The sequence below is a fragment of the Neovison vison genome, chromosome 14 (assembly GCF_020171115.1).
Source record: "Neovison vison isolate M4711 chromosome 14, ASM_NN_V1, whole genome shotgun sequence".
In the NCBI taxonomy this organism is placed as follows: domain Eukaryota; kingdom Metazoa; phylum Chordata; class Mammalia; order Carnivora; family Mustelidae; genus Neogale; species Neogale vison.
The window spans coordinates 7,578,912-7,606,199 of NC_058104.1; the positions used below are offsets into that span (position 1 = coordinate 7,578,912).

General features: G+C 50.0%; 1 protein-coding gene across 9 annotated transcripts in view; it reads left to right on the forward strand.

Annotated features, from left to right (window-relative positions):
* Window positions 1–27,288, forward strand: part of LOC122895670 (transformation/transcription domain associated protein) — a 112,088-nt gene that overhangs the window by 74,802 nt on the left and 9,998 nt on the right. For 5 of the 9 annotated variants that reach the window (XM_044233235.1, XM_044233236.1, XM_044233234.1 and 2 more), the window contains 17 exons: window positions 212–358; window positions 3,711–3,830; window positions 4,031–4,318; window positions 4,482–4,619; window positions 5,229–5,341; window positions 5,811–5,946; window positions 8,751–8,942; window positions 10,967–11,195; window positions 11,788–12,053; window positions 12,629–12,729; window positions 16,725–16,926; window positions 18,135–18,299; window positions 19,749–19,839; window positions 21,126–21,325; window positions 22,119–22,380; window positions 25,703–25,928; window positions 26,861–27,078. In XM_044233235.1, coding sequence (XP_044089170.1) covers window positions 212–358; window positions 3,711–3,830; window positions 4,031–4,318; window positions 4,482–4,619; window positions 5,229–5,341; window positions 5,811–5,946; window positions 8,751–8,942; window positions 10,967–11,195; window positions 11,788–12,053; window positions 12,629–12,729; window positions 16,725–16,926; window positions 18,135–18,299; window positions 19,749–19,839; window positions 21,126–21,325; window positions 22,119–22,380; window positions 25,703–25,928; window positions 26,861–27,078 — 3,094 coding nt within the window. The remainder of the gene's footprint in view (window positions 1–211; window positions 359–3,710; window positions 3,831–4,030; window positions 4,319–4,481; window positions 4,620–5,228; window positions 5,342–5,810; window positions 5,947–8,750; window positions 8,943–10,966; window positions 11,196–11,787; window positions 12,054–12,628; window positions 12,730–16,724; window positions 16,927–18,134; window positions 18,300–19,748; window positions 19,840–21,125; window positions 21,326–22,118; window positions 22,381–25,702; window positions 25,929–26,860; window positions 27,079–27,288) is intronic. The other 4 variants (XM_044233238.1, XM_044233241.1, XM_044233239.1 and 1 more) reach the window with 3 other exon arrangements.

Below are 27,288 nucleotides of genomic sequence, written 5' to 3' on the forward strand. Positions count from 1 at the left end.
TTCCATAGCGTCACTTAAAGAGAGATCTGGTCCAGTTAATCTGCTTGTTGTTTTCTCTGGAACTGCAGATTATTTAAATAATTACAAACTTCCAGGAAACGGACCAAAGTTTGACTTGCAAAAACGTAACAAGTTTGTAAGAGTTGTGTTTGTTGGATTTCCTGTAATCATTTGACCTTTTGGTTTTACCCGTTCATGTTTTGTCTTGCAGGATGTAGAGATTGATATCGAGCTGGCTCCTGGAGACCAGACCAGCACGCCCAAAACCAAAGAGCTTTCTGAGAAGGACATTGGGAACCAGCTGCACATGTTAACCAACAGACACGACAAATTCCTCGATACTCTCCGGGAAGTGAAGGTCTGTGTGCGGGTTTCGGGGGGATGGTGCTGCTTCTTTCTCCTAAAGATGTTGACTCCTCAGGCAAGGCTACTCCACAGCGGTGTGAAGTTGTCTTCTACAAATTACAGTTAACTTCCTTTCATTTCTCAATTGACGCCGTTATAGTTGTGTGAGACTCTGGAGAGGTTATTCTGTGCAAAGATTTGAGAAAGAATTTACAGTATCTCACAGGAGAAAATAAGAAAAAGTTAATTTTCCCACTGCTACCCCTTGAAAGAAATGGAAAAATGGTTTACCGAATACACGATGAGACATGGCTAGATTATTTTTCAGATGCAATAAAAGGAGAAAATGAGAATAGGGTAACATGGTAAGTGAAGTCCACCCCTCTTTGCAGGGAGAAGTTCCCCAGATGCATCTGTTTTGAGATTTAGCCAGGTAGAAACTCCTACTCCAACAAAGTCTAAGATTAATTGTAGGTATGCTAATTTTAAAGACTAAAAATCTAGGGTTGCCTAGGTGGCTCAGTTGTTTAGCATCTGCCTTCAGCCCAGGTCATGATCTTAGGGTCCTCGGATTGAGCTCTGCCTTGGGCTTCCTGCTCCGTGGGGAGCCTCCTTCACCCTCTGGCCGTAACCCCCATTTATACTCTCTCTCTCAAAATCTTTAAAAAGTTAAGGCTCCATATACCAAGTTGCTTTTGATGTGTGTTACAAAGAAACAGTGACGATTCTGTTTATACCTTGAGCTAGGTGAAAAAATTAGAGGGAAACTACCTATTACAGGTAGTTTCTGCATTTAAACGTCTCTGGTGATCTATCCTGAGTTTATGCATTAAATCAGCTTTTGAACTTCTGAGTGATAGTTGTGCTATTTGTGTGTGGAGAAACATTCAAAACTCGGTCTCCTGGTGCACAGAACAGGAAGCAGAGCGTTCTTACATGACCACGTAAGGGTCTCTTGTTCACAAACAGAAGACCTTACTAGGCCCCTGTCTCTGCTCTCATCACTGCCAGAAGGTGGGATGATGGATCACTGCCCCCAAACCTGAAGGCCTTTCTTGGCTAACAGTCATCAGGATGAGTTGCCATGTAGATCCTGACTTACTGGGAGCCTTGGCATAAGCTTAATGATCAGCTCATTGGGGAAGATCAGTCAAAGTACATTTTAACTGTGCTAGATAATCGAAGGAAACAGACAAGGGTAGCCATCGCTCGCGGGGCTTGGGTTCTAGTGGAGGCAAGGAGTAAACGGAAAGAAGGAAGATCAGTGTGTACTGTGTCAGGTGGTGAGTGCTCTGGGGAACGGGGAAGCAGCGGGGAGGCTTAGGGAGTTAGAGGGCGTGGCGGTGGTCTTCATATTTTCTTTTCCTTTTTGATGGTCCAATCCCATTTAAACATTTTTTTAATTTAAATTCAGTTAATTAGCATGTACTATATTACTGGTTTCAGAGGAACAGACCTGTGATTTATGCCTTATCCTATAACACACAGTGCTTATTATATCCCATGCCCTCACTGTCCATCACCCAGTGACCCCCCTCCCTCCACCTCCCTCCCCTCCAGCAACCCTCAGTTTGTTTCCTGTGATTGAGTCTCTCATGGTGTGTCTCCCTCTCTGGTTTCATCTTATTTTTTCCTCTCTTCCTCTAGGATCCTCTGTTTTGTTTCTTAAATTCCACATATCAGTGAGATTATATGATAATTCTCTTTCTCTGATTGACTTATTTCCCTCGGCATAATACCCTCTGGTTCATCCACATCGTTGCAGATGGCAAGAATGTTTCTGTTATTATAACGTGTGTGTGGAAGCTGTTTTTTGCAGAGCAAAGTAGGGTTCTAAGTCCCTGCATGTGTAGGTCAGTTCCACCCTGACATTTTCATTCCTGAAGCTCCTCTACCTCTGAAGTGGTCAGGGGCCAGTGGGTGCCTCCAGGCTCTTTGTTTCTAAGTCTGGAGGGACTAGGGGGCATCGAACAGGTCTTTCCTGAAACCGGGCAAGCCTGATTTCGTCTCTGCTCCCAGAACTGACCGTCTTACTCAAGGTGGGAAATCTGTTGAAGCCAGTGTCCCCTCCCTGTCTCCCCCACAGTGTCCCCTCTCTGTCTCCCTGGCGCTGAGGGCTGCCACAGAGCCCACACCCTTCTTCCCTTCTCCCTGTGGTCGTGTGAGAATGAGGACAAACCAGGAGCCTGTAGAATCCCCGACCTGCGCTCAAGCTTTTTTTTTTTAAAGATTTTACTTATTTATTTGACAGAGAGCAGAGATCACAAGTAGGCAGAGAGGCAGACAGAGACAGAGCAGGCTCCCCACCAAGCAGAAAGCCCAACGTGGGGCTCGATCCCAGGACCCTGAGACCATGACCTGAGCCGAAGGCGGTGGCTTAACCCACTAAGCCACCCAGACACCCCAAGACGAGCATTTTAATCGGCTGGTCTGTGACTGCTTGTGGCCCTTCAGTGCTTCGGCCTCTGCTAAATGACCCGGGGCCGGAAGGCTGCCGACACACTGGCCGGGGAGGACGGAGCCGACACATGGGGTCATCCTGACTACCAGCCAGGAGCATCCTTCACTGAAGCAGTTCCCCCCATTTTCCTTAAAGTATTTCTGTCTTTGCTTTTTGCATTTTCAGTGGACATGAATCTGAGCGTGATTTCCTTTCTTGGGTTTGCTGTCGGAGAAAGAAAAGCATAATCATGAATCCTCCATCTTTGAACCCCCATCTCCGTGGGGAGGTAGGCCCTATGGGCCCAGTGGCTTCAAGCTGGCTAGAAACCTGCCTGTTCATAAGGAATCCTGGCAGCTAATTCAGACTTTCAAACACAGTAAAGCTGTGGACAAAGTCAGAGGCACCTGTGGATTTGGTTCCCTTTTGGGGCCCTTCATTTCCAACCCTGGCCCCTTTTGCGGGGCGTCCCATTCCAGGCCAGGCTGCTCGCTCCCTGTCCACCTGTCCCCTGCCGTCAGCTGCTGAGACATCTCACTTCTTGATCTGTTCTTCAGAACTGTCCTTCTTGGCCAGTGACTCACCTCCCGTGCATGTGCTCCTTCCCTTTCCTCTTCTGCGTTGCTAGCAGCCTCGTTTTCCTGGCCCCCCTGTGCCTCCCGTCCTCACGCCACGTTCGCGTTGCGCTCGTACCTCGCAGACAAGGTTAGAAAATGCCCTTGAATGTTAAAAAATGTAGGCAGGAAGCTGGCTGCTAAGCACTCCGTGCGTGCTCTGAATCTGTGTTTTTGCTCTGACCTGACACTTGCTCAGTCTCCCCAAGTGCGGAAGGGGAGGAGCGTCCGCCGAAGCACGGGACGGGAGTGTCTTGTGTGTGGACACGTGGGCTCCCACGTGGCTCCACGATTCTCTGTTCTTTCTGTAGACGGGAGCCCTGCTCAGCGCCTTTGTCCAGCTGTGCCACATCTCCACGACTCTGGCAGAGAAGACGTGGGTCCAGCTTTTCCCCAGATTGTGGAAAATTCTGTCTGACAGACAGCAGCACGTGAGTATATGTTTTAAATCCCGTTTTGGAAGACGTGGTTTTAGCTGTTGATAAATATCTGTGAATCACCTTGTTAAGTTTCATGGGGCGAGGAGACCGCTGGCGTTTATCTGACAGTGAGTTCTCCAGAACGCTGCCAGATGCTGCGTGAGTGTGAGGCCGTGTTTTGAGTGGAGACATGATGTGCTCTTGGGTTTCAGGCTCTGGCCGGTGAGATCAGCCCGTTCCTGTGCAGCGGCAGCCACCAGGTGCAGCGGGACTGTCAACCCAGCGCCCTCAACTGCTTCGTGGAGGCCATGTCCCAGTGCGTCCCCCCGATTCCCATCCGGCCCTGCGTGCTGAAGTACTTGGGGAAGACGCACAACCTTTGGTTCCGCTCCACATTGATGCTCGAGCACCAGGCTTTTGAGAAAGGTCTGAGCCTGCAGATTAAGCCGAAGCAAACAACGGAATTTTATGAGCAGGAGAGCATAACTCCGCCTCAGCAGGTGAGGCTCGCCTCCTCTTCCCGGTCCCGTCGTCTCTGCCAGGGACCTCCCTGCCTCGGGAATCCTCTCCCCAGTGATTTTAAATGGCAGCACAGTGAAGTCGCCTTATTGGGAAGAAAACGTTTTTGTCCCGAGCACTCAAGAACCCACGCTGTGTTTTCAGGAGATACTGGATTCCCTGGCCGAACTGTACTCTCTGTTACAAGAGGAGGATATGTGGGCTGGTCTATGGCAGAAGCGTTGCAAGTATTCGGAGACGGCGACGGCCATTGCTTACGAGCAGCACGGATTCTTCGAGCAGGTAGCCGCCGTCCCGTGTCCGGTGATGAGGCCGGGCCACATGGCTAAGGAGAGGCCGTTTCTAACGATCTCAAGTCGGAGTTCACGTTAGATAACTTCACTGGTTTATTTCAAGTGTTTATCCTACATAGAAAGGCTCTTTGATTGAAGTCTCTAGTGTAAGAGAAACCTACGTTATATGACACGAACATTTTTGAAACTCAGTCGTGAAGCCTTTACCATTAGTTGCTAATGTGGATGTTTTTTATCTGCACTCAGTGGTCCTGTCGGAAATGGCAGATAGGTTGTAGTTTGTGTTCAAACGGTAATTCTCACGTCTGTCCTTTCACTGAAGTGTGGCCCCGTCCCAGGATATGATTCTCAGCCCCCAAACTCTAGAAGCACGGGCATGAGCTGTGGCCTCTTCTGTCCTCTCGCTGAAGGACAGAGAGCTGCATCCCGGGGCTAGGCAGTCTCCACTCTGTCCGTTCTGTGGGGTGTTACGTGTCACTCTGTTCCGTGTGCAAGCGGAGCCTCAGGGCCAGTGATCCTCTAGAGAAGAGGGCAGGGCGCCCCCAGGCTTGAGTTCCCGCTTGCCCTAAATAACCGCGAGCATTATTGACTTCTTCAGGCCCAAGAATCCTACGAAAAGGCAATGGACAAAGCCAAGAAGGAGCATGAGAGGAGTAACGCCTCCCCCGCTATTTTCCCGGAGTACCAACTGTGGGAGGACCACTGGATTCGGTACGCCACAGCGCTCGGCTGCTCGGGACTCTGTTAAGGGAACTGGGGTGGAGGGGGAGGGGAGTGTTTGAAATTGTCTTATAATGAGTGCTTTTAAAAGGGGATTTTGCTATTTTCTCTATGGCTTCATAAAGAATAGAGCTGCTAAAGAAGCACCTCAGAAGAGCATTTAATCCATGAGTAACTAAAAGCATCCATTGGAGAAAGAACAGATGATCTCTGCCTCCCCACTGGCTCTGGTGCTTAGGGCTTCTGCCATGTGGTGGGCGGCCCTTGGTGTCCTGGGGAGCCATTTCCTTTAGGGATCAGGGGAGCTTACCGCAGTGGGGCACCTTGGGACCTCACCTTTTGCCCTGTGGGGGGAAAATATTTTTTGCAACCCACAACTGAAACTCTTACCCCTTGCCCTTTCTGAATCTGTGAGTGTTTTGTTGAGTGAACATCTGCCCTTGAATCCCTGGTCTTCCAGATGCTCTAAGGAGTTGAACCAGTGGGAAGCCTTGACGGAATATGGCCAGTCCAAAGGTCACATTAACCCTTACCTGGTCCTGGAGTGTGCTTGGCGGGTGTCCAACTGGACCGCCATGAAGGAGGCATTGGTGCAGGTGAGACCACTCCCCCACCGGTGGTTCTCCCGGGCTCAGGTGGATGGACCTCCAGAGAGTTCTCTCTGCTTGCAGCAAGCTGGGCGTTCTGGCAGATGAAAGGCAGCTGTTGGGAAGCAAGTATTTTCAGTTCTCTAACACCTTTCCCACACTTGTTCACTTTGGGAGCTGCAGGAAGAATTAGTTTAGCATGATGGGTCTGGTGCGGAAACGCTGCTGGAGGTGAGCACGGCGAGGGTGAACCACGTGTCAGGCCTGGTGGGTTCGTCGTTGCTGTTGGCAGCCGTGTCGTCAGTAAGGCAGTGTTCTCTTCCAAGCATGTTTGTTCATGGAAGTGAAGGAACCCAGTATCATTAAGCTGAGTCAGGAACTTGGTTGAGCGCCACTTTTTTTTTTTTAATTAAACTCCATCCAGAGGATTCAGTGCACAGTGGGAGCATGGGCACAGAGGCCCTATTCCCTTTTTCCCGCTGGGGGGACCCGAAAGCCACAGTGTGGGACAGCGCAGCTCTGTGTCATCTGAGCCCCACGATACATTATTTTTGCCTTAAATGGTCTTCCGAAGCGGCCATTCTTGCTACCCTTCATCATTTCCTGCATCTCGGCCCTTCCCTCATACTCTCCCTCGGCCCTTTCCCTACTTCTGCTCCTCATCTCTCCTCCTGTCTTGCGTGGGGCTTGTGGCTGGGGTGGAGGTGGAGGAAGTGCCTCCATCTCACCTGCCCTCTGCCCAGCCGGGCCAGGGATTCTCCTTTCCTCTTGTAATTCGGAGATGACTTCAAAAGCACACTGAGATCGTAGAGCGACTGTCTTTGAAACGATGAACCTGAAATTTTAACCTATGTTGTGGCGACCATGTTCATGTCGTTACTGGTGTCGCTTTTTAATGAACACGTGGAAGATGGTGGAACTGAGCTGACGAACCACCGAGGCAGAGACAGCCCCGGGCTTGACTTTGGGGTTGGGATCTGGAAATTGCCTCTCTGATGCAGGGGGTTTATTCCAGAGATGACCCAGTGCTTGTATTATTTCTGACAAAACACATTTACAGTGAGTTGTTCTCTTCCTTGATCTGGTAGCTGTTCTGCTGAGTAAATATTTACAGCTCACTCTGCTCTTTCCTTTCTTCTCCCTTCGCGGGGTTTTCCTTCGCTGAATGCAGGCGGCGTCAGGCGTCATGCATGTCAGCTGTAGGTCTGAGAAGTGAGTTTTTTCTTTTCTTTTTTAAGGTTTTATTTATTTATTTGTTAGAGATCACAAGTAGGCAGAGAGAGAGGAGGAAGCAGGCTCCCTGCTGAGCAGAGATCCTGATGCAGGGCTCCATCCCAGGACCCTGGGATCATGACCCGAGCCGAAGGCAGAGGCTTTAACCCACTGAGCCACCCAGGCACCCCCAGTTTTTCTTTTAGAAACCCTTAATCATTTTCTAAAAATTGTGCTTACTGATTAGAAAAATGCTCATTGTATGTGAATAAACATTCTGGGTAGTCCGTAGTACGTTCAGAGAGTGTTGGTCCAAGTAGATGGTCCAAAATTATTTACTCACTTACTGATAATTCAAGAAAAAAAATTCCTTATGTTTTTGTTAGTGTGCATTATGGTGTCAGGGCTGCTTGGTTCGGTGTAATCGATGGGGTAGCTTGTTCCAGGGGGTGGGAAATGAGCGATGCCTTTGTTCTCAGTGTTCCAGGGATGGATGTGGTGATTGATAAAGGCCTATCTTGAATAGTTTTGAAGCCCAGAAAATGTGCAATTGGTTTGATTTTAGAGGATTGTGATGGAAGCAGATGTTTTGACAAGTTTGTCTTCCTAAATTTCTTCATCGTTGGATTCTTGAGATCTGAGAGAGGCCATGAATGTGAATGTGCTTTAGAGGAGTAAGATGTCCAAAAAACAAGCCAGAGGGTCACATAATGCAGGATGGTCCTTGTGTCACTTAGTATTTTGGCACAAAACTGTGGATGGTTTTTATTACTGCCCGGAGATGCTTCAGAATGAATAGCCTTTCTTCTCCTACACAGAAATGATTTTTGAAAAGACCTTAATTTTTATCATTTGTATTTTTAAATGCTCTGGACAGAATTGATAAAGTGAGACCAGTTTTAATGCTTCCTTTAGAGGCTGGTGGCTGAAAGGGGAGCACGGGGAGCCTTTATGTGGAGGCGCACATTGTCAGGGGAAAGGGACAGGGGTTAGAGCCGAGGAGAGAGAATGTGACAGCTCCGGGCTCAGTGTAGTTCATGAGAGAGCTGACAGGCGGGATGGGCAAAATTTTATAGTAGACGGCGGAGTGCGGCTTTTGAAGAACAGTCAAGTTCATGTTCTCTCATATTCTTATCAACTGGAATCATTGCCTTTTGCTTCCTTGTCTAATGTGGAACAAGTTAGATTGATTTCCCAGGATAACAATATGAATTGGAAGCAACTCAAAATTCTACTTATCAGAGTGGAGACAAACGTATATTGAATGCTTCGGAAATTCACTGGCTGACTTTGTAGCCAAGGGATGTTTGTTAATCTGGTCTGTCACATCAGTGTTCATCTGTTTCTCTCCTTTCTGGAACTGCTGATGACTCAAAGCAAAGAACCTGTAGAGACTGGCTACTCAACTAGAATTTAGAAGAGTGTCCAGAAAATGCAATCTAAATTCATGACTTCTCCAAAGAAAATAAGTGTCTGTTCGTAGCTTAATTCCTGCTTACCACTTCACACGATTGGCTACAAAAAAATTGGCTTGCATTTCTGACCCTTTGTACGGACAAGTTTGCCCGTTACTTCCCATGTAATGTTCTTTTCCCCACCAGGTGGAAGTAAGTTGTCCCAAAGAGATGGCGTGGAAAGTCAACATGTACCGCGGGTACCTGGCCATCTGCCACCCCGAAGAGCAGCAGCTCAGCTTCATCGAGCGCCTGGTGGAAATGGCCAGCAGTCTGGCCATCCGCGAGTGGCGGCGGCTTCCCCACGTCGTGTCCCACGTGCACACGCCTCTTCTCCAGGTGGGTGTGGTGAACGCACCGAGCTGGACGGTGGGGAGGAAAGTCTTTCCACTTGTCTCATCCTCAGTAAAAGGAAGGCAGAGTCAAAATATAGAGTAATGTTCTCATTTCTGGAGCTTCCATGGGATTTGAGTGACAGGTGACCTGTCAGGAGCGATTTTGACGTTTCTCAGTTTTGCTCCAGGCGTTTTCGTTAACGGCCATCGTAGCCCATCAGTGCGATGCCGCTGCGCATCCTCCGAGACTCTCATGGGTGCCGCCAACAAGCCTCTTCCTTGCTGGGCCATCTGCATGGTTTCTGACAGTTTGTTCCCGCCACACAGGCCACCATGCACTTGCTTGGCTCTGATGCAGTTTCTCGCACAGCCCTCAGCGAAGGCTGAGCGGCTTCGTGGTTCTGGTCTTTAGGGACATCTCGGGCTAACTGGTTGACCACTAAGCCACCCAGGCAGAGACTTCAGTGGTCACGTTCCATAACTAATAGAGACTTGACCGAATCAGTACCAACATACTTACCATGGGGGTCCCAGAGGGAGTGGAGCCAGAAAAAGGGGCAAAAGGAATATTGGAAAAATAATGGCTGAAAGCTGCCGAAATTTGATCAACCAATTTCATTTTCAAAGCAGATACACAAAGGAGCATACGAGCGTGGGAAAAATTGCTCACCAGCATCAATCAGTAAAGAAATGCAGATCAAAACCACAGTGAAGTACTACTTCACTCCCACTACCCTTCCAGAATAAAGACTATCACGAGCATTGATGAGGATGTGGGAAAATTGGAACCCACGTATATTGCGGGTGGGATTGTAAGCTAGACTGGAAACAAGTCTGACAGTTCCTCAAAATACTAAGTACGGTTTCCATCCTACACACACACGCTTGCACACCCATGTTCACAGCAGCAATATCCATAATGGCCAAAGTGTGGAAACCGCCCAAATGACCGTCAGCTGATGATTAAATAAAAAGTGGCAGATCCAGGCAGCGCACTGTTTTGCAGCAATAAAAAGGGAGGACTACTGAGCCTTACCGTGGTGTGGTGAGCCTTAGAATGTGCTGGGTGGAGAAGCCAGCAGAGGGCCATGCTCTGTGTCATTCCCTCTCTGCAGAGCATCTGGGAGGGGGAGATGCATGGAGACAGAACTCAGATCAGTGGTTGCCTCCTGCGGGGTCGGGGGGCACAGGAGAGAGGGAGGTTTCAGAAAGCTGAAGGTAATGAACTGAACTTGAGGTGCGGCCGGAAAGCGGTGGTCCTTGCAGGCTGTATCTCCAGTTAAGATCGGTCAACAAGGTGGCAAGTGGAGGGTCTAGGTGCTGTGTTCGGGAGATTCTGACGAGCTCAGAACAAAGATTTGCCCCAGAGGAGCAGCTAGCTGGAGAGGGGACAGCCAGGAGAAGCACAGCTTCATACCAGAGGGAGACTGGACAGAGAGGAAATGCGGGATTTAGAAAAGGGAGGATTCTCCGTGGGAGGGAATGGAACCTCGCAGGTTCTTGGATAGACTGTGCGTCGCGGCCAGTGCGCTTGGAGCCAACAGTGCGTCTGGGGTGTTGAAGGTGGTGAACTAGGCAATCTCCTAACGGATGCGCTGGAAGACAGATTCGCCAGCCCAAAGGGATCACCCAGACCGTGTGTGGGCCACGGGGTCTGAGTGTTGGTGGAAAGAGAGCCTGAGGGCAGGCGGTCCTGACCGTTCTGCTCTGAGCCCTTGGTAGGAGACCCCGACTTAGGTGGTGGCAAAAGGAATGAGAAAGAGTTTGGAGGCTCCTGTTTGCAGAGTGTGCTACCTGCGCCACTGTCCTCCCTCTTCTACGCTGCAGTAGCCACAGAGCTGAACCTTGAGAAGTGGGGGGATCACAAGAGCAGAGTTTGGGGCAAAGAGTAAATGAAAGCGAGGAGCGAGAGTGCTTCCTTCGGGAAGTGCGTCGGGAGACCTTTGTAGTCTTCAGATTGCCGATGGACCCTGGTTGGTTTTCCTCACGGGCACTCACCATGGGGTCCCTGATCCTGGTCCCGTTCAGGCAGCCCAGCAGATCATCGAACTTCAGGAAGCGGCACAGATTAACGCCGGCCTCCAGCCCACCAACCTGGGCAGGAACAACAGCCTGCACGACATGAAGACGGTGGTGAAGACGTGGAGGAACCGGCTGCCCATCGTGTCGGACGACTTGTCGCACTGGAGCAGTGTCTTCATGTGGCGGCAGCACCATTACCAGGGTAAACCTCCCTGGTCCGGCATGCATTCATCATGTAATTTCCCAGACGCCCCACTGTTCTGGTGTCATGTCTCGGTTCTGTTGTGTTTCCCCCCGCTCCCCCTTTTATCAGATGTTCTATTTTCCGGTAGGCTTGGTCAGTGGTGGTTGGTCTGGGAAGGGTTGGGGGGAGGCAGTGAAAGATGTGGAGAGCCCCCAACCCGTTAACGCTCGTCCAGCTAGAGCAGAGTCGGCGCTGGGGGCGTGGGCCGGTAGGATCTGAGCTCTGGGGTTTGGTGCTCATTGTGAAGGGCCCACCCAAGGACGGGCTGCTTGGGGGTGGCCTTGTGGAGCCTTCTGCGGTTTTGTTCATCCCCTCAACCTGCCGGGCATCTGTTAGAGCCACCGTCCTAATTCAGTTAGCCACGATGGTAACACTCAGCTCTATAGTCTATGCTATTTACCTCTTCCTTTCGTATCACGTGTCTTCCGTGTGTAAAACCCAAGGGAAAGTAATGGGGGTTTATCACCGAGCTTCCTGTTTTCATGAGCCCATGTGTACGTGTTTTTCATTTTTTATTTCAGCCTTGTGGAATGCTTTGAGAAATGTTTGGCATGGCCTGATTGCTCTTTTCTTTGCTCTCTAGCTATTGTAACTGCCTATGAAAATAGTTCTCAGCACGACCCAAGTTCGAACAATGCCATGCTTGGCGTTCACGCGTCTGCCTCAGCAATCATCCAGTACGGGAAGATCGCCCGCAAACAGGGACTGGTCAACGTAGCGCTGGACATCCTAAGTCGCATTCATACGATCCCAACCGTGCCTATCGTGGATTGCTTCCAGAAGATCCGACAACAAGTCAAATGCTACCTCCAGCTGGCTGGAGTCATGGGAAAAAACGAGTGTATGCAGGTACAGTGAGAATGGGAGCCGTCGGCCGCCGCTCTGCTAAGGAGGGCCAGCAGAGGGCGGGTGCCCGTGGGGACTCCTAGTGCAGAGAGTAGGAGAGGAGGGTGAGAACTTGCCATAAACACAACGTCGTTCGTGGGAAACCGTCCCTTCACCACCAGAAAGGGGAAGGAAACCACTTGAACATTTGACATAGATTTTACGGTCTGCATTTTACACTGTCTTTGGTTGACGTGTTTAAGGAAAAGAAAATGAAAAAGTGTAGGAGTATGAGGATGTAAAGTAGATTTTGATGAAGTTCAGGGAAATATTAATAAAAACAATGGAATGGACTAGACATAGAAAGCTTTGGGAAAAATAGTACCTTTAAGGTATCCAGGACTGAACGTGACAGTGATTCAGTTTACGTACGCTTGTCAGTCAAGAACTGTTAGCGGAAGACAAGGTCGACCGTCAACTTCAAGTGCACTTGTCAGTGACCTTAGGATTTAGTGCCTAGATAAATATTTTAATGCAGTTTTGACACCGTTGTCTAGAAATTTCAAGAAAATGTTTCCTGCTTTTGTTTTTTTAAACAGGGTCTTGAAGTGATTGAATCTACAAACTTGAAATACTTCACAAAAGAGATGACAGCTGAGTTTTATGCACTGAAGGGAATGTTCCTGGCTCAGATCAACAAGTATGTATGTTATACAGGAGGGAAAAAATTCGTCAGATTATTTAAATAGTTATAACTTGGAAGTCAGTGTGATTGGGTGACTGTTGTGTGGGGTGACAGTTGAGATGTTCTTGTCTCCGTGAAGACAGTAACTTACAGTGGACAGATAAGCCAGTTTGATGGGTAATACTTAAAAATGCTTTTTTAAAAAATGAGTTGCTTCAACACAGGACTGCTGGTGACATAGATTCATTTCCCCATTTTCACAGCGTGATATTTTGGACCAGAGCTGATAGGATTCCTTTTATGGAGACAATTCCTGTTTTAGAGCAGGGGGTCAGTCCGCTGTGGCCCGCAGACCAAACCCAGCCAGCGTCTGGTTTCTGTAAATGAGGTCTGGGAGCTCACCCACCCCCGCGGATGGGGTGTCTGTCTGCTTTCCCACGGCGGAATTGAGTAGTTGTGCAAGAAACTGTGCAGTCCACAGAGCCTAAACCCATTTACTGTCTGGCCCATTCAGAAAAAGGTCACAGAACCCTGTTTTAGAGAAACAAACATTAGATAAAATTTTATAAAAAGTGGGAAATGAGATAGGCTTAAAAGATGCTGTTCTTTGCCATCTGTGGGACTGTAGAGCCCACTTTTCATATTTTCAGTAAAAAGGCTTGCATTTTTAGCCTATTTTAAATTATTGATTATTGTCCAGATAAAAAGTCTTTTTTAAATATTTTTTTAATATTTTAAACTCACATGACCTAAGGTGCACCATTTGGAAGTGTTCGTGGGCTTCAGGCATCCATGGTGTACAGCCATCACCGCCTGCTCGTTCTGAAACATTTCCATCATCCCCAAGAGAAACCACATACGTGTTAGTGGTCCCTCCGTTTTCCCCTTCCTTTGTCTTCTGACAACCGCTAATCTACTTTCTGTCTCTGTGATGGGCTGCTTCTGCGCATTTTGAGTGGAATCCTACAGTCTGTGGCCTTTTGTGCCTGGCTGCTTTCCCTCAGCAAATGTTCTCAGGGGTTGCCTGTGCTGTGTCAGGGCAAAGTACTCCGGGTGTGTCTGTAGGTTTCAGTCCAGGCAACAATCAGTGAACATTTGGACTGTTTCCACATGTGACTCCTGTGAGTAACATTGCTGTGAACGTTCACATACAGGCTTTTGGGGAAGCCTTGGGCATATACTTAGGGGTGAAATTGCTGGGTCCTGCGGGACTTCTTTCTCTGGTCAAGAAACCACCAGATGGTTTTCTACAGTGGCTGCGCCATTGTGCATTCCCGCCAGCACCGTCCGTGGTTTCCAGCTTCTCCGCGTCCTTGCCAGCCTGGGTCACCTTCCATTTCTCAGACTGCAGCGTGCTTGTGAGGATGAGCGGGGGCCTTACTGGTTTTGACTGCCATCTCGTGATGACCGGCGATGCTGAACGTCTTTCCTGTGCTGTGTACGGGTCTTCTCCAGGGCAGCACGTGTTCGGTTATTTTGCCCATTTTTTAGTGGGTCATTTGGCTTTTTATCATCTGGCTCTAGTTCCCAGATGTTTGGCTGTGTCTCTGCAGGCTGTCTGCAGGCTGCCTTCTCACGTTGTTGGCCATGCCCTTAACGCACAAAGCTTCTCACTTAGAAGTCGGGTGTATCTGTTTTCCCAGGTAGCTCATGCTTTTGGTGTCATAGCTGAGACGCCATCACCGAACCCAAGGCCATAAGATTTACTCCTACGATTTCTTCGAAGAGGTTTAATTCTTAGAGTCAGGTCTTCCACCATTTTGAGTTAATTTTTATATGTGGCAGGAGATGGTGGTCCAGATACATTGTTTCGCACGTGGGTAGACTCTGTCCTGGAGTAAGTCCTTGAAAAGACTTCTTTCCCCAGAGAATGGCCGTGGCCTCCTTTTGGAAAAGCTGACCAGAAAAATAAAGGTTTATTTCTGGACACTCAGCTCTGTTCCACTGATGTAAGTCCATCCTTGTGCTGGGGCCACACTGTGTCACTCACTGTCCTTCGCAGCAAGGTTTGAAAATTGGGAAGCGTTCTTCAACTTGATCCTTTTTCAGGATTGGCTTGGCTGTTTGGAAGCCCTGACATTCCGCGTGAGTTTAGGTTATTCATTTCTGCAAAAGAGGCAGCTGGAGTTCGAGTGATGATTGCATTGAATCGTGAAGGTTAATTTGGGGAGTTGCCCGTCATGACAATACTAAACCTTCAGTTCATAGACATGAGATGTTTATCTTTGTCTCATTTAACAACGTGTTACAGTTTCTGGCATACAAGTCTTGCATTTCTTCGGTGCCTGGGTGGCTCAGTTGGTTAAGCAGCTGCCTTCAGCTCAGGTCATGATCCTGGAGTCCTGGGATCGAGTCCCACATCAGGGTCCCAACTCCATGGGGAGTCTGCTTCTCTCTCTGACCTTCTCCTCGCTCATGCTCTCTCTTACGGTCTCTCTTTCAAATAAATAAATAAAATATCTTTTTAAAAAAGTCTTACATTTCTTATGCTGAATGTATTCTTAATTTTTTTTTAAAAGATTTTATTTATTTATTTGACAGAGATCACAAGTAGACAGAGAGGCAGGCAGAGAGAGAGGAGGAAGCAGGCTCCCTGCTGAGCAGAGAGCCTGATGTGGGGCTCGATCCCAGGATCCTGGGATCGTGACCTGAGCCGAAGGCAGAGACTTTAACCCACTGAGCCACCCAGGCGCCCCTGTATTCTTAATTTTTGGTGTTATTATAAGTTATTTTCCTAATTTTATTTCCAGATTCTCCATTGCTAAGGTAAAGAAATACAACTGAATTCTTATATTTTCAACTTCGCCTACTGTTTACTTGCTCTGTTTTGTGTGTCTGTACTCTGTAGGGTTTTCTGTGTATACAGTTATGTCATCTGCGAGTAGGGACGGTTCTGCGTCTTCTTTCCAATCTGGATGCTTTTACCTTTTTTCTTGACTAACTGCTCCTGCCTAGGACTTCTGGAGGTTAGTTCAGTAGGAGTGGTGAAAAGTTCTTGCTGATTGGAGAGGAAACCTTTTACTCCTTCACTGTTGAATAAGATGATACCTGTGGGCTTTTCCTGTCTGTTCCTTTATTACGTTGAGGTAGTTTCCTTCCATACCTCAGCTGTAGTTGGGTGTGTTTATCATGAAATGGTGTTGGATTTCATCAGATGCTTTTCCTGCACCCACTGAGAGGATCATGTTTTTCTTCCTCATTCTGCTGCCGTGATGCACGTGGGTTGATTTTTGTGTGTGTGTTGACCCACCACCTTGCGTTGCTGTGATAAATCCCACTTGGTCATGGTGTATAATACTTTCACATGCACTTGGCTTTGGTTTGCGTCTATAATCACGAGGGGTAGGAGTATCTAGTTGTCTTTTGTCTTGCATATTGTTGGAAGATGTAAAACCGTCATTTGTGGATAGTAACATGATGTAGCCGCTGTGGAAAATAGTTTGTGAGTTCCTCAAAAAATTAAACAGAGTTATCGTGTGACCCAGGAATTCCACTCTTACGTGGATGTATGCAGAAGAATTGAAAACAGGTGCTCAAGCGGGTTCTTGGTTATGAATGTTTGTAGCAGCACCGTCCACAGTAGCCAAAATGTCAAAACAACCCAAATGAATGGATAAGCAAAAACCTGGTGTAGACCCACAAGGGAACAGTGTGAGACGCAAAAAGGAGTGACGTGCTGACCCCTGCTGCAGCGTGGGGGCACCTCAAAAACCGGTCACGCAGTACGTGATCCTGTTTCTGTGAGGTACGCCGATGAGGTCAGTCTGTGGAGCCAGAAGGCAGGTTGCTGGTCCCCAGGGACGGGAGGCTCAGCGAGACGGAGAGTGACTGCTCTGTGCTACGGGGTTTTCTTTGGGGATGACAACAGCATTTTGGCACCTGAGAGAGTGGCAGTTGTAGGACATTTTGAACATACAAATGCCACTGAATTACTCGTTTTAAAAACGATTGATTTTACGTTACGTGAAGCGCACCAAAAAAAAATACATTTTGCTTTTGTCTCCTCACAGATCTGAGGAAGCCAATAAAGCGTTTTCTGCAGCCGTGCAAATGCATGATGTGTTGGTGAAAGCCTGGGCCATGTGGGGCGATTATCTGGAGAACATCTTCGTGAAGGAGCGGCAGCTCCATCTGGGCGTGTCTGCCATTACGTGCTACCTGCACGCCTGCCGGCATCAGAACGAGAGCAAGTCAAGGAAGTACTTAGCCAAGGTGAGACGAGAAGAACCCATTTCCACCAGAGGCTGTTTGGGAGCCTTCAGGTTTGCACGAGAAGCCAGCTCTTTGCTCATCCGTGCTGGGGGTGAGACATGATTTCCCACCTGCCTGGCCCGTTCCCGTCAGCCTTCCCGGCATCTGTCCCAGTTCCATTTGAAAGCTAAGAAAACGAGAGACCTGACGTACTGGGGGCCCCAGGACTTTTTAAGTAGCAAAGCAGTGCCTGGCGTCGGTCCTGGGACTCGGTCCAGCCTTCTCTCTGGGACCTCACCCTGGACAGAGATGGCTGCAGACCGACGAGGAGGCTGCCGGGAGAACTTTCTGCACACGGGAGAACACACCTGGGGATTCCCCCCCTCACCTGAAGGGGAGGTGCCCCCAGTCCCAGAGTGGCGCAGCGCTAGTCGAAGGTGTCCGGCATGCCGGGGTCTGCGCGCTCTGCGGGGTGCGGTCACACTTGCTGGGCTCTTGGCCCCAGGTCACCCAGCGCAGCGCAGGGGGCGAGACTGGTGGCTGAGAGGCACCTGCCCAGAGGTGACTGCCTGACACTGAGATGCCTTCTTAAGTGTTGCTGCCTCTCTCTTGTCTCTGGAAACACATACATAAAACCCATCATTCATCCTTGCAGAAAACTTAGGAATAAGTTGTTCTGCTTTTCCGGTTTGTCCCATTAAAGATTTGGATTTCTTAGAATCCCTTCATGTCCACATGTGCAACGAACATCAGCACCTAGTGTTAGCAGCTGACTCCAGAAACAACACGCCAGCTGTGGTGACACAGGGACGCCCCCTAAATATTTGACTCTGAATTTGCCTCCTCGATGTAGTTGTTTCAGACATCCGTGGGCACCCAGCCTCCAGCCTGTGGCCCCCTCATTCCGGGGTGGTGTTCATCAGAGATTTTTAACAAGTCCATTTTGTTGTGGGGAAGTCATGAGTGTGAACTGGAAGGTTGACGGGGCCTTGGGCCACTAGGTTGGTCGCTGGTGATTGGCGGTAATGCCTCTACCACGCAAGAGGCGTATTCGCGTTTGCGGTCTCGTCTACGGTTTATGCAGTTCGTTTAGCAATATTGTTGGCCCTTTTGTACATCTTCCCCACATTGCCAGCAAGGCTATGCTGTGTGCTGTTTTAATGTTGGGGAAAAGTCATTGATGAAGGGCCTCCGTTTCCTTCAGCTCTGGGATTTTCCTTCTGTCTTAGGTGCTGTGGCTTCTGAGCTTTGATGACGACAAGAACACTCTGGCCGACGCCGTGGACAAGTACTGCATCGGCGTGCCGCCCATCCAGTGGCTGGCCTGGATCCCGCAGCTGCTCACCTGCCTAGTCGGCTCCGAGGGGAAGCTGCTTCTGAACCTCATTAGCCAGGTGGGAGCAACAGGGTCTCTTCGTTCACGAGAAAATTAGGTCTTCATTTCACGTGTAGGAAGCCGCACACATTTAAATGTCACTTGGTCTAAAGCGAAGTTAAAAGTGATTGGAACAAAGTAATCCAGATATAATTATTTCAGAACGAAATAATCCACTACATTGTTAGAGTATTAAAATGCCAGTTTTTTCCCTTGCCTGTGTTGCACACAAGATGCAAGTAAAACAGGTATTCTCTTAAAATTACTAGTGAATCCTCTGAATTAGTGACACGGATATCCAGTTGGTACTTTGTACTGCCCTTCAGGCTGAAGTCCTTGTAATCATAGCGGCTGTCACCCCTCACCCCTCCTGCCATTGTTGGGGGTGAAAGTTGTGTGCCCTGGGGATGGGGTTGGGTTTGGGGGAGTGCACACACTGGGGTCCCGGAGGAAGGGTTTCATGACTGTGATTTGAGATGGTTTCAGGTTGTCCCTCCCTGTGAGCAGCCCAGGGTTACAGGAAGGATCCCGATGGTGGGAATTTGGAGACAGTTCTGTGTCGCTGCCTGTGAGGGCATTTCTTCTTACAAAGTTAGAGGGTCCCGTGACGGACTCCTCGTGAATGAAGAGCGTCCTGGCCAAGTACTTAAGATAGTGCCGTTCCACGTTCTGCCTGTGCAGCTTACTTGTACCCAGAAATGGTTTTTGTTTTTCCCTGTGAGAGGCTACAGAGATGTCCCTGGGTACTGGCATTTTGCCTGGCGTTTATCGGCCGGATGTAGAATCGGTCTGTGCGGAGAATCGTCGTTCATCAGACATCTCTCCCTGTACATTCGCCGGCTGCCCAGCAGCCCGTGGCCGAGCTCGATCCCACTCCTGTCGTCTTTTTATAGATGCACTTGGAAGGGTCTGAGGGACATCAGAGTAGCTGTTCAGGCCTCTTGAAGAAGCTGTAAAACCCCAGTTTGGTAGGACTGGTGTTTCTTAAACAGAAAATCTTCAGCATCCTGCTCCCTGCAGTTACGTGAAGTTTCTGGCGAACCTATTTGTCAGTCAGAGTCGGTTTCCAGTTCCCAGTGAGTGGTGCCCAATATGAAGACTGACCAGTGTTGTTTTGAGTTTTGCCGTTACTTGCCTGAGTAAGATCTGGGGGCCAGTGCGTTTTGTCTTTCTCATGTTTGCCGAATCCAAGGCAGGTGTGGTTTCTCTGTCATTAACAGTCCCCTGGGCAGAACTGAGGGAGTGCACCGGGTTCATCTTTCTCAGATCTTTCAGAGGTGAACTAGGTATTTGACCTGCTGTTCAGTCCGGGCTCGTGGATGCACCCTGTGGTGCACTCTGTGCCTCCTTGGTCCTGATGGAGGCCCCAGCCCATTTGCAAGTGGCAGCAGTTACTTTCCACGCAGGTCGTCGTCCTCCAGAAGCCAGGTGGTGAGCAGTGCTCTTTACGCCCCGTGTCTCTAAGCAGGTTGGACGCGTGTATCCCCAGGCGGTCTACTTTCCCATCCGGACCCTGTACCTGACCCTGAAAATCGAGCAGCGGGAACGCTACAAGAGCGGTATGTCTTGGGCGGGGCTGGCTGGCCAGACCGTGAAGGGCTCCGTCCGTTGGGCACTCCGTGTCTGGGTGGCTGTGGACACTCGCCTGCCCTCAGTCTGTCTTTAGCCCGTGGGAGGACACTGTGCGGTTGGGAGGTTCGGGTTAGGTTAGGAAGGAAGTCAGGGGTTCCCTGTGGTTGTGATTTAATAGGGTGCTGGTTTACCTGAGTGATTTGGTCCATGAGTAGGAAAAATACATGAAATGTTTAGGTCTGAAGAATTACAAAGTTTAAATAATGCATCCTGGTAAGGAGTCTAAACGTTGCTTACCATGTATGTCATTTAGTTTATAATATCTTCAGCTGTCGAAGAATCAGCATAGATGTCAGTTTTACCAGATTCACTCAAATAGAAGAGTTTTGATCTGTACCGAATCCTCCTGTGTAAGAAGTAACTTTTAATGGTTTCATCCGTTGCCCGCTACACATGGTACCTTGTAAACCATTAAAGCACCATCTGCTTCAGGCCATTTTTAACACCCAGGTGTTCATGGTGTGAGGCCAAAGACTCTCTAAGAAGGTGACCTGATCCCCTGGGTGTGGTGGCACTGCCGCTGATGAGCGGGGCTGGTCGGGAGACCGCGTGGCTCTGGCCTCACAGGTCCACCTAGATGTGTGTTTGGGTCCTTTGCAAATTAAGGTGTTTATTCTGAGTGAGCCAAAGCTAGAGAAATGGGCATTTGGGTTCTATGGTATATTTCTCACATCACAAAGGACTGTATTTTTCAAAAATACTATTTTAAAAGACATGATTTGGCTTTCCTAGATGAACAAATGTAGACCTGCTCATTAATTACTTCTAGATTTTCTGAGCCATCTGTAAGGAATGTATCATGAAATAGTTTTTCCAAACATTTAAAAAATGCTTGACCTTGCGGTGAAGTTAGAGGACAGTGAACACTTATGCCCCCTTACCTCAGTTCAGCACATAGCACACGGCCGTTTGTGTGCACACATGCTAGCACGCACTCTCTCTTTTTCTCTTTCTCAACATGACCCTTTCTGCTTTTCATGGAAACATCCAAGGCCAGGTTGTAGGCAGTCACGCTCCGCATGCCCAGCCCCTCAGCGCACGTGTCCTTAGAGCCAGCCAGAGCGGCTCCCAGGGTCCCTGGGGAACCGGTCTCTGCTGTGTTAACACGCCCGCAGGAACCAGCGTTCCTTTGGCCGATGGGTCCTCTAGAGCACCGAGCTCTCGCATCCGGCCAGTTTTGCGCTGACATTGGCGTTGTGTGTGTTACTCTCAGATTCTGGACAGCAGCAGCCAAGTTCAGTGGGTAACCAGTCCCATTCTGCATCAGATCCAGGGCCCATAAGAGCAACAGCCCCAATGTGGCGCTGCAGCCGAATCATGCACATGCAGCGAGAGCTCCACCCAACCCTTCTGTCTTCCCTGGAAGGCATCGTCGATCAGATGGTCTGGTTCAGAGAGAACTGGCACGAAGAGGTACGTGCGGGGAGCTGTCGTCCGCGTGCTGTGGGCTGTTGTCCTTCAGATTCGCTGCCTGGTCATGTCTGGGTTCTGTGTTGTCAAACTGGACAGCGGAGTGGGCGGGTAGCAGATGTCTGCGTATGAACACAGCCTCGAACACCTGACGCGGGGTACGCCTGAAGAAGATGATGAGATCCGGAAAGCCAGTCCTGGCCTTACCCTGCTTACTGTGCTCACATCTGAGACCAGTTAGCCAGCAGCAGCCATGGGGGGCGGGTGGCAGCTGGGGGTGGGGGGCAGGCGGCTGTGGCATAGGTAACTCCAGAAGTGAAGTCCGTTTTTCCATGTACTTTCAGCAGCCAGACCCTCTCCTGAATGGTGTTCGTATAAGCTGATGACTGGTATCTTGGTGTTTGTCTCGTTGGCCAAGAGGCCCCCTTGTTATTACTGTTACCGTGTGCGTGTGTGTGTGTGTGTGCGCACGTGCGGACACGCAGCAGTAACTTCAAAGCTGTCTGCATAGAAGGTTTTTCCTGTGGTTAATCATCAGGGTAGGTGTATGCCCAAGAAAGTGGAGGATTTTTTTTGTTTTGTTTTAACATTCAGGACACTTGGTCCTTATGGTTAAAAACACCGCTGACAGGGCAGCGCGCACAGAGGGTGGGCACAGGTTGGCTCTGTGCGGTTCTCGCTGATTTGACACCTCCTGTGAGGCAGGGGAGGGGACGTGCTGGGCGGATGCTCGGCAGTCGCTTGGCTGCTGGCCTTGAGAGCTGCCGAGCGACGCATCTGGGTTTCTCTCCACCAGGTTCTCAGGCAGCTCCAGCAGGGTCTGGCGAAATGTTACTCTGTTGCGTTTGAGAAAAGTGGAGCTGTGTCAGATGCCAAAATTACGCCCCATACTCTAAATTTCGTCAAGAAGTTGGTGAGCACGTTCGGGGTGGGCCTGGAGAACGTGTCCAACGTTTCGACCATGTTCTCCAGCGCGGCCTCCGAGTCTCTAGCCAGGCGGGCGCAGGCCACCGCCCAGGACCCTGTCTTCCAGAAGCTGAAAGGACAGTTCACAACTGGTGAGTCCCTCCCTGTACCTAGAGAAGGTTCCACTTGCCATTCTTCCTCTGTCTTTAACTATCAGCTAGTTGTTATTTCTTGGTTTTCACGAGCACGGACATGGCTGAGCTTACTGGGGTTTTTAAAATGTGGACTCTGGTGCTCGCTTCGGCAGCACATGTACTAAAATGTGGATTCTGATCATGAGGTCGCCGTAACTCTCCACAGCCCGAGGCCGCACAGCCTTCTCTCCAGTGACGGGTGGAGGTGGGAGCCAGGCTCTGCGTGAGGGGTCGGAGGGTGTTCAGAAGAGGAGGGTTTCAGGCTGAACCCACCCTCTCCTGTCCCTCCCTCCCCTTGGTTTTTGTGGGAAAACTGAATGGCAGGAGGTGAGTTGGGCACAAAGGTACAGGGCGTAAGGTGACCAGTAGAATTCAAACCAGTAGTGGATTCAGGTGACAGAAATGATACAAGGAAATCGTATCATCATTACTGACCCCTGGTTTGGGTTCGTGCATTTTTCGAGACGCCCAAGAGCGAGAACCTTTGGCCTCAGGGTTCGTCTGATCGGTGGCGACGAATCCAGTCCCTTTTGGCCTCAGTCTTCACCTGCCAGATGGGCCCTGGTTCCCGCAGCGCGTGCACACACAGGCTGACCGACTGTGTCCCACAGCCACCCCGATGACCTGCCCATCCTCTGACATGGGAGCCCAGTGATCCCCAGGCCTCAGAGCGTCTCTCTAGCCACCTGGGCAACTTCTGCAGGCCTTTGTGTTGAGTGTCAACCCCCGAGTTACCACCATGGGAAACAAGATTTGTCTGCTCAGTAATCCAGCAAATAGAAACATTCTCGTTTAATTACAGCTTTTAGAACTGTTTCCAGAACATTCTTTCTTCACAGAGACACTAAACCATAGAATAATGGTTCACACTGCTAGTTATTTAAAATATCTTTCAAGAATTTACAATGCAGAGAACACAGCTAGGATCTGTGCTGTGTAGCCGTGACTTTCTTTTGATCTCTGTAGATCAGGCGTGTCCTGCCGTCCTTCCAGGCAGCCCCAGGGCCCCGCATTTTCTCCCCTTGTGCTGTGAGTGGGTCGTTAAAGGTGATGCTGAACTCCCTTTAAGGTCGAGGGGCTTCCCCCAGTGCACCCCACCTTGAAGAAGATGCTCTTGCAACAATAAAATAGGAGCCCCTCGCACCTTTTCCACTGAAGCACTTCCGTCGTCTTTGATTTTTTTCTTTGTGACGCTCCCACAATGTGGTCGGTCGTATTCCCTGACGAAGGAAGAGTCTGAGATGAATTTTACGGAAACTATCCTATTTTACTCAAGGGAAATGATACTCCATGTGTTTTTAATCTTAAAATGTCCACTTATTAAATCGGATGAAGTCTGAAATAGAGAATTCAGAGTGAGACAAGTTGTTCGGATTTTAATAAGAAAAATACAAAACCTGAAACTTGGAGGAAGACCACTCTGAGGCTCTGACCTTCCAAGCATGGGCGTTTCTTTTTTTTTAAAGATTTTATTTATTTATTTGACAGAGAGATCACAAGTAGGCAGGGAGGCAGGCAGAGAGAGGAAGAAGCAGGCTCCCCACTGAGCAGAGAGCCCGACGTGGGGCTCGATCCCAGGATGCTGGGATCATGACCTGAGCCGAAGGCAGAGGCTTTAACCCACTGAGCCACCCAGGCGCCCCAGCATGGGCGTTTCGTATGCAGCCCCTCTGGTCCTCCTTTCCCAGGAAGGACCAGCTCTGTGTTTCAGTGCCACGTTCTCGTCCACACAGAGGAGGAGAGTTACCCCATCTCCGTTCTTGGGCCCCATCGCCTGTGTTGGCTGCTAACACCCACCCCAGTAAGGAGGTGGAGGAAAAGTTAAAAGACTGTACATCACCGTAACCACAGGGAATGAGGACTGACTAATATGCAGGAACTTGTACACGAACGTCGCAGCCCTTTGATTTGCGGAAGTGCCAAACTGAGAGAATGGATGAGCAGAGCGAGCCACAGCTGTGCTCACAGGAGAAAAATAAAGTGGAGCTAGCCACTGGTGCAGCAACTTGGACGAACCTCACATTGTGCTGAGTGCAAAAAGCCTGCCTCGAAAGGACACCTAGTGCATGGCCCGCACTCAGGAAACGTCTGTAAACTAATCTCAGGACAGAGGCGGAGAATGGGTCCGTGGTGGCCAGGAGTTAGGGATTCAGGGCAGAAGCGGTGTGGCCAGAGGGCTCACACGGGTGTCTGCGCTGATGGCCATGGGAGCGCCTTGCTGGCGGGGCGGCGCTTCTGGGCGTTCGGATGGCCACGGCCCTCCCGGGCCCCTGTGTAGGTGTTGATGGGCCTCTTCTGGGTCCTGGCTCCGCAGGCACGTTGCTGACCCCACTTACCTTCTTTGCATTTGGCCCCAGCCCAGCCTGCTGTGGCCCCGGTGGGGGTAGTGGGGAGAAGGCAGTGAGGATGGTGGAGGGGGAGGGAGTCTGTACCAGGCTCCCTCGAACAGCCTGACTGTGGGAGAGCTTCCACACGAGGCCCCTGGGAGCCCATCCGCTTGCGTGCGAAGGGCCCCTGCCGCGTCTTAGATCCCAGTCCTTGTCCGCGGAGTATGGTGGCTCCCATTGTGACCGAGACGGTTGGGCTCATCCTGACCTTTGGGTTCTGGCAAGTTTGAGTAATCAGAGCCTCTTCCACCCTTGGTGCTTGTCTGTGTGGAATTGGCACTTTTTTAAAGAAGGGTTTTTCGGTTTAATTGACCTTTTAATGCCGAGTTTTAGAAAAATCTGAGATATACAGCAATCAGGGGTATTTCAGTTGCTTAAATGAAAAGTACACGTTTTGCGTTTTTGTCATGTCAGTTTCTTGCCTTAAGTTCTTCTGATGAACTGATTTATAATTTAGTATTCGCCTGGACTGGGTTTTTTTTTTTCTCCTTTAGCCTCAGGTTACTTGCAGTGTTGTCTTTTGGCACAGGGCCGTGGTTCCCCAGTGTGACGCTTGCTGTCCGGCGGGGCTGCGGGTGGGCAGAAGGCGGTGACCTTCAAGGCTGGCCGGTGGGCTCCTGTGCCCCTCGGAGGCCCATGTAGGGCCTGTGGTGACGGGGGGCGAGGCTTCCTCTTGGCACTTCGTCCCTTCCCTCTCGTCCCAGGGTCAGTAGAGAAGTCGCTCAGGCTGCGACTCACACTTAAGAGCAATGGGGACTGAAGATCTTCTTGGATCTGGGTTAGACGTACAATAAAATATGCCTCTTTCCTACCTGGGAGGCTTTTGAGCATGCTTTTGTAGTGAATTCACAGATAGCCCAGATGATTGAAACTGTTTTTGTTTTATTTTGAAGATTTTGACTTCAGTGTTCCGGGATCCATGAAGCTTCATAATCTTATTTCCAAGTTGAAAAAGTGGATCAAAATCCTGGAGGCTAAAACCAAGCAGCTTCCAAAGTTCTTCCTCATAGAAGAAAAGTGCCGGTTTTTGAGCAATTTCTCGGCACAGACAGCTGAAGTAGAAATTCCAGGGGAGTTTTTGATGCCCAAGCCGACCCATTATTACATCAAGATTGCTCGGTGAGTGTGTCCAGCGTGGCGGTGGTCACTGACGCATGGGACCACGGGCAGCCCCGCCATGGGATGGGCCTCGGGGCAGACCTCGCGCGGTGATCTGGACTTGTTGACCCTCCCCTGTGCTCTCCTTGCCCCCCTGTAAGGGGAGAATGGGAGATTGTTCTGGGATTTCAGGAATCAGGCACTTAAAGGGTCTGGCCTCGCTGATGGGTGAAATGTCTTGAGTCAAGTGTGTGTTTCTCTTGGTTTTAAAAGAACTTTTTCTGAATCCCCATGGAACTGAACAGAATAGAAAGTCACCCCTAAAGCTCGATATTCAAAACAGAACTGGACATTTATAAAACTGTATTAGAGTAGACGTTCTGTCTTATGGTAAATGTCAGAAGTTCTGTAACAAATGGTCACATGCAGACCCAGAAGTCTGCTTTCTCTTGCATTCAGAATCGGGTTTCCTGGCCCTTCAGATGTGACTCCCCTTCTGGCCAGACCCTGCTCCCTGGTCCACGGGAGGGAGGTGACGGCGAGGGCCAGCAGTCCTCACGCTTACTCCTTCTTATTCCCAGGGCACTGCTCCCCACAGCCCCCATGCCTGACTGTCCTGGGCCTGCCTGTCCTGCTCCCCATGTTCAGGACCCCCCCCCAGCTCTGCAGCTGGGTCCTCAGAGCCAATCAGAGCCTCAGCAGCTCCTGAGGCAGGACCCGGTGGCTGAATGTTTTAAAGCTACTGTGTCCTCTTCCTGCCTTTTCCCTCTGCTGAGGGGTCGTCCCCCCATGTCGTAAGAGTGTCACACCGCTTACACCTTACCGGAGTGACAACTGTGCCTGCGGGAGTCTGTTTCCAGATGTCGTTCGTGTAAAGTTTCCTTTTCTTCTCAAAGGGACTGGCATTTGGGGGCTCGGGGAGCCGGGGTTTCACCTTGTGCCCGCTTGGGTAGGTTTATGCCCAGGGTGGAGATCGTGCAGAAGCACAACACCGCGGCCCGGAGGCTCTACATCCGCGGCCACAACGGCAAGATCTACCCGTACCTCGTCATGAACGATGCCTGCCTGACCGAGTCGCGGCGGGAGGAGCGCGTGCTGCAACTGCTCCGCCTGCTGAACCCCTGTCTGGAGAAGAGGAAGGAAACCACGAAGAGGCACCTGTTTTTCACAGGTATGAGAGGTGCACTTTGGGGTCGCGGCCGCTCCCCTTGGCCTTTGCGGGTTTGCATGTGTGCCGCCCTCAGGAGCGGAGAATGCCATGAAGCGTGCCCCACACAGAAGGTTCTGGAAGGAGGGCCCCGCTCCCAGGATAAGCTGCTCCCCGGCGTTTAGGCCTCTCAGTGCAAGATGAGTGTCTGATGAGTATTGGTTTAGAGAAGGG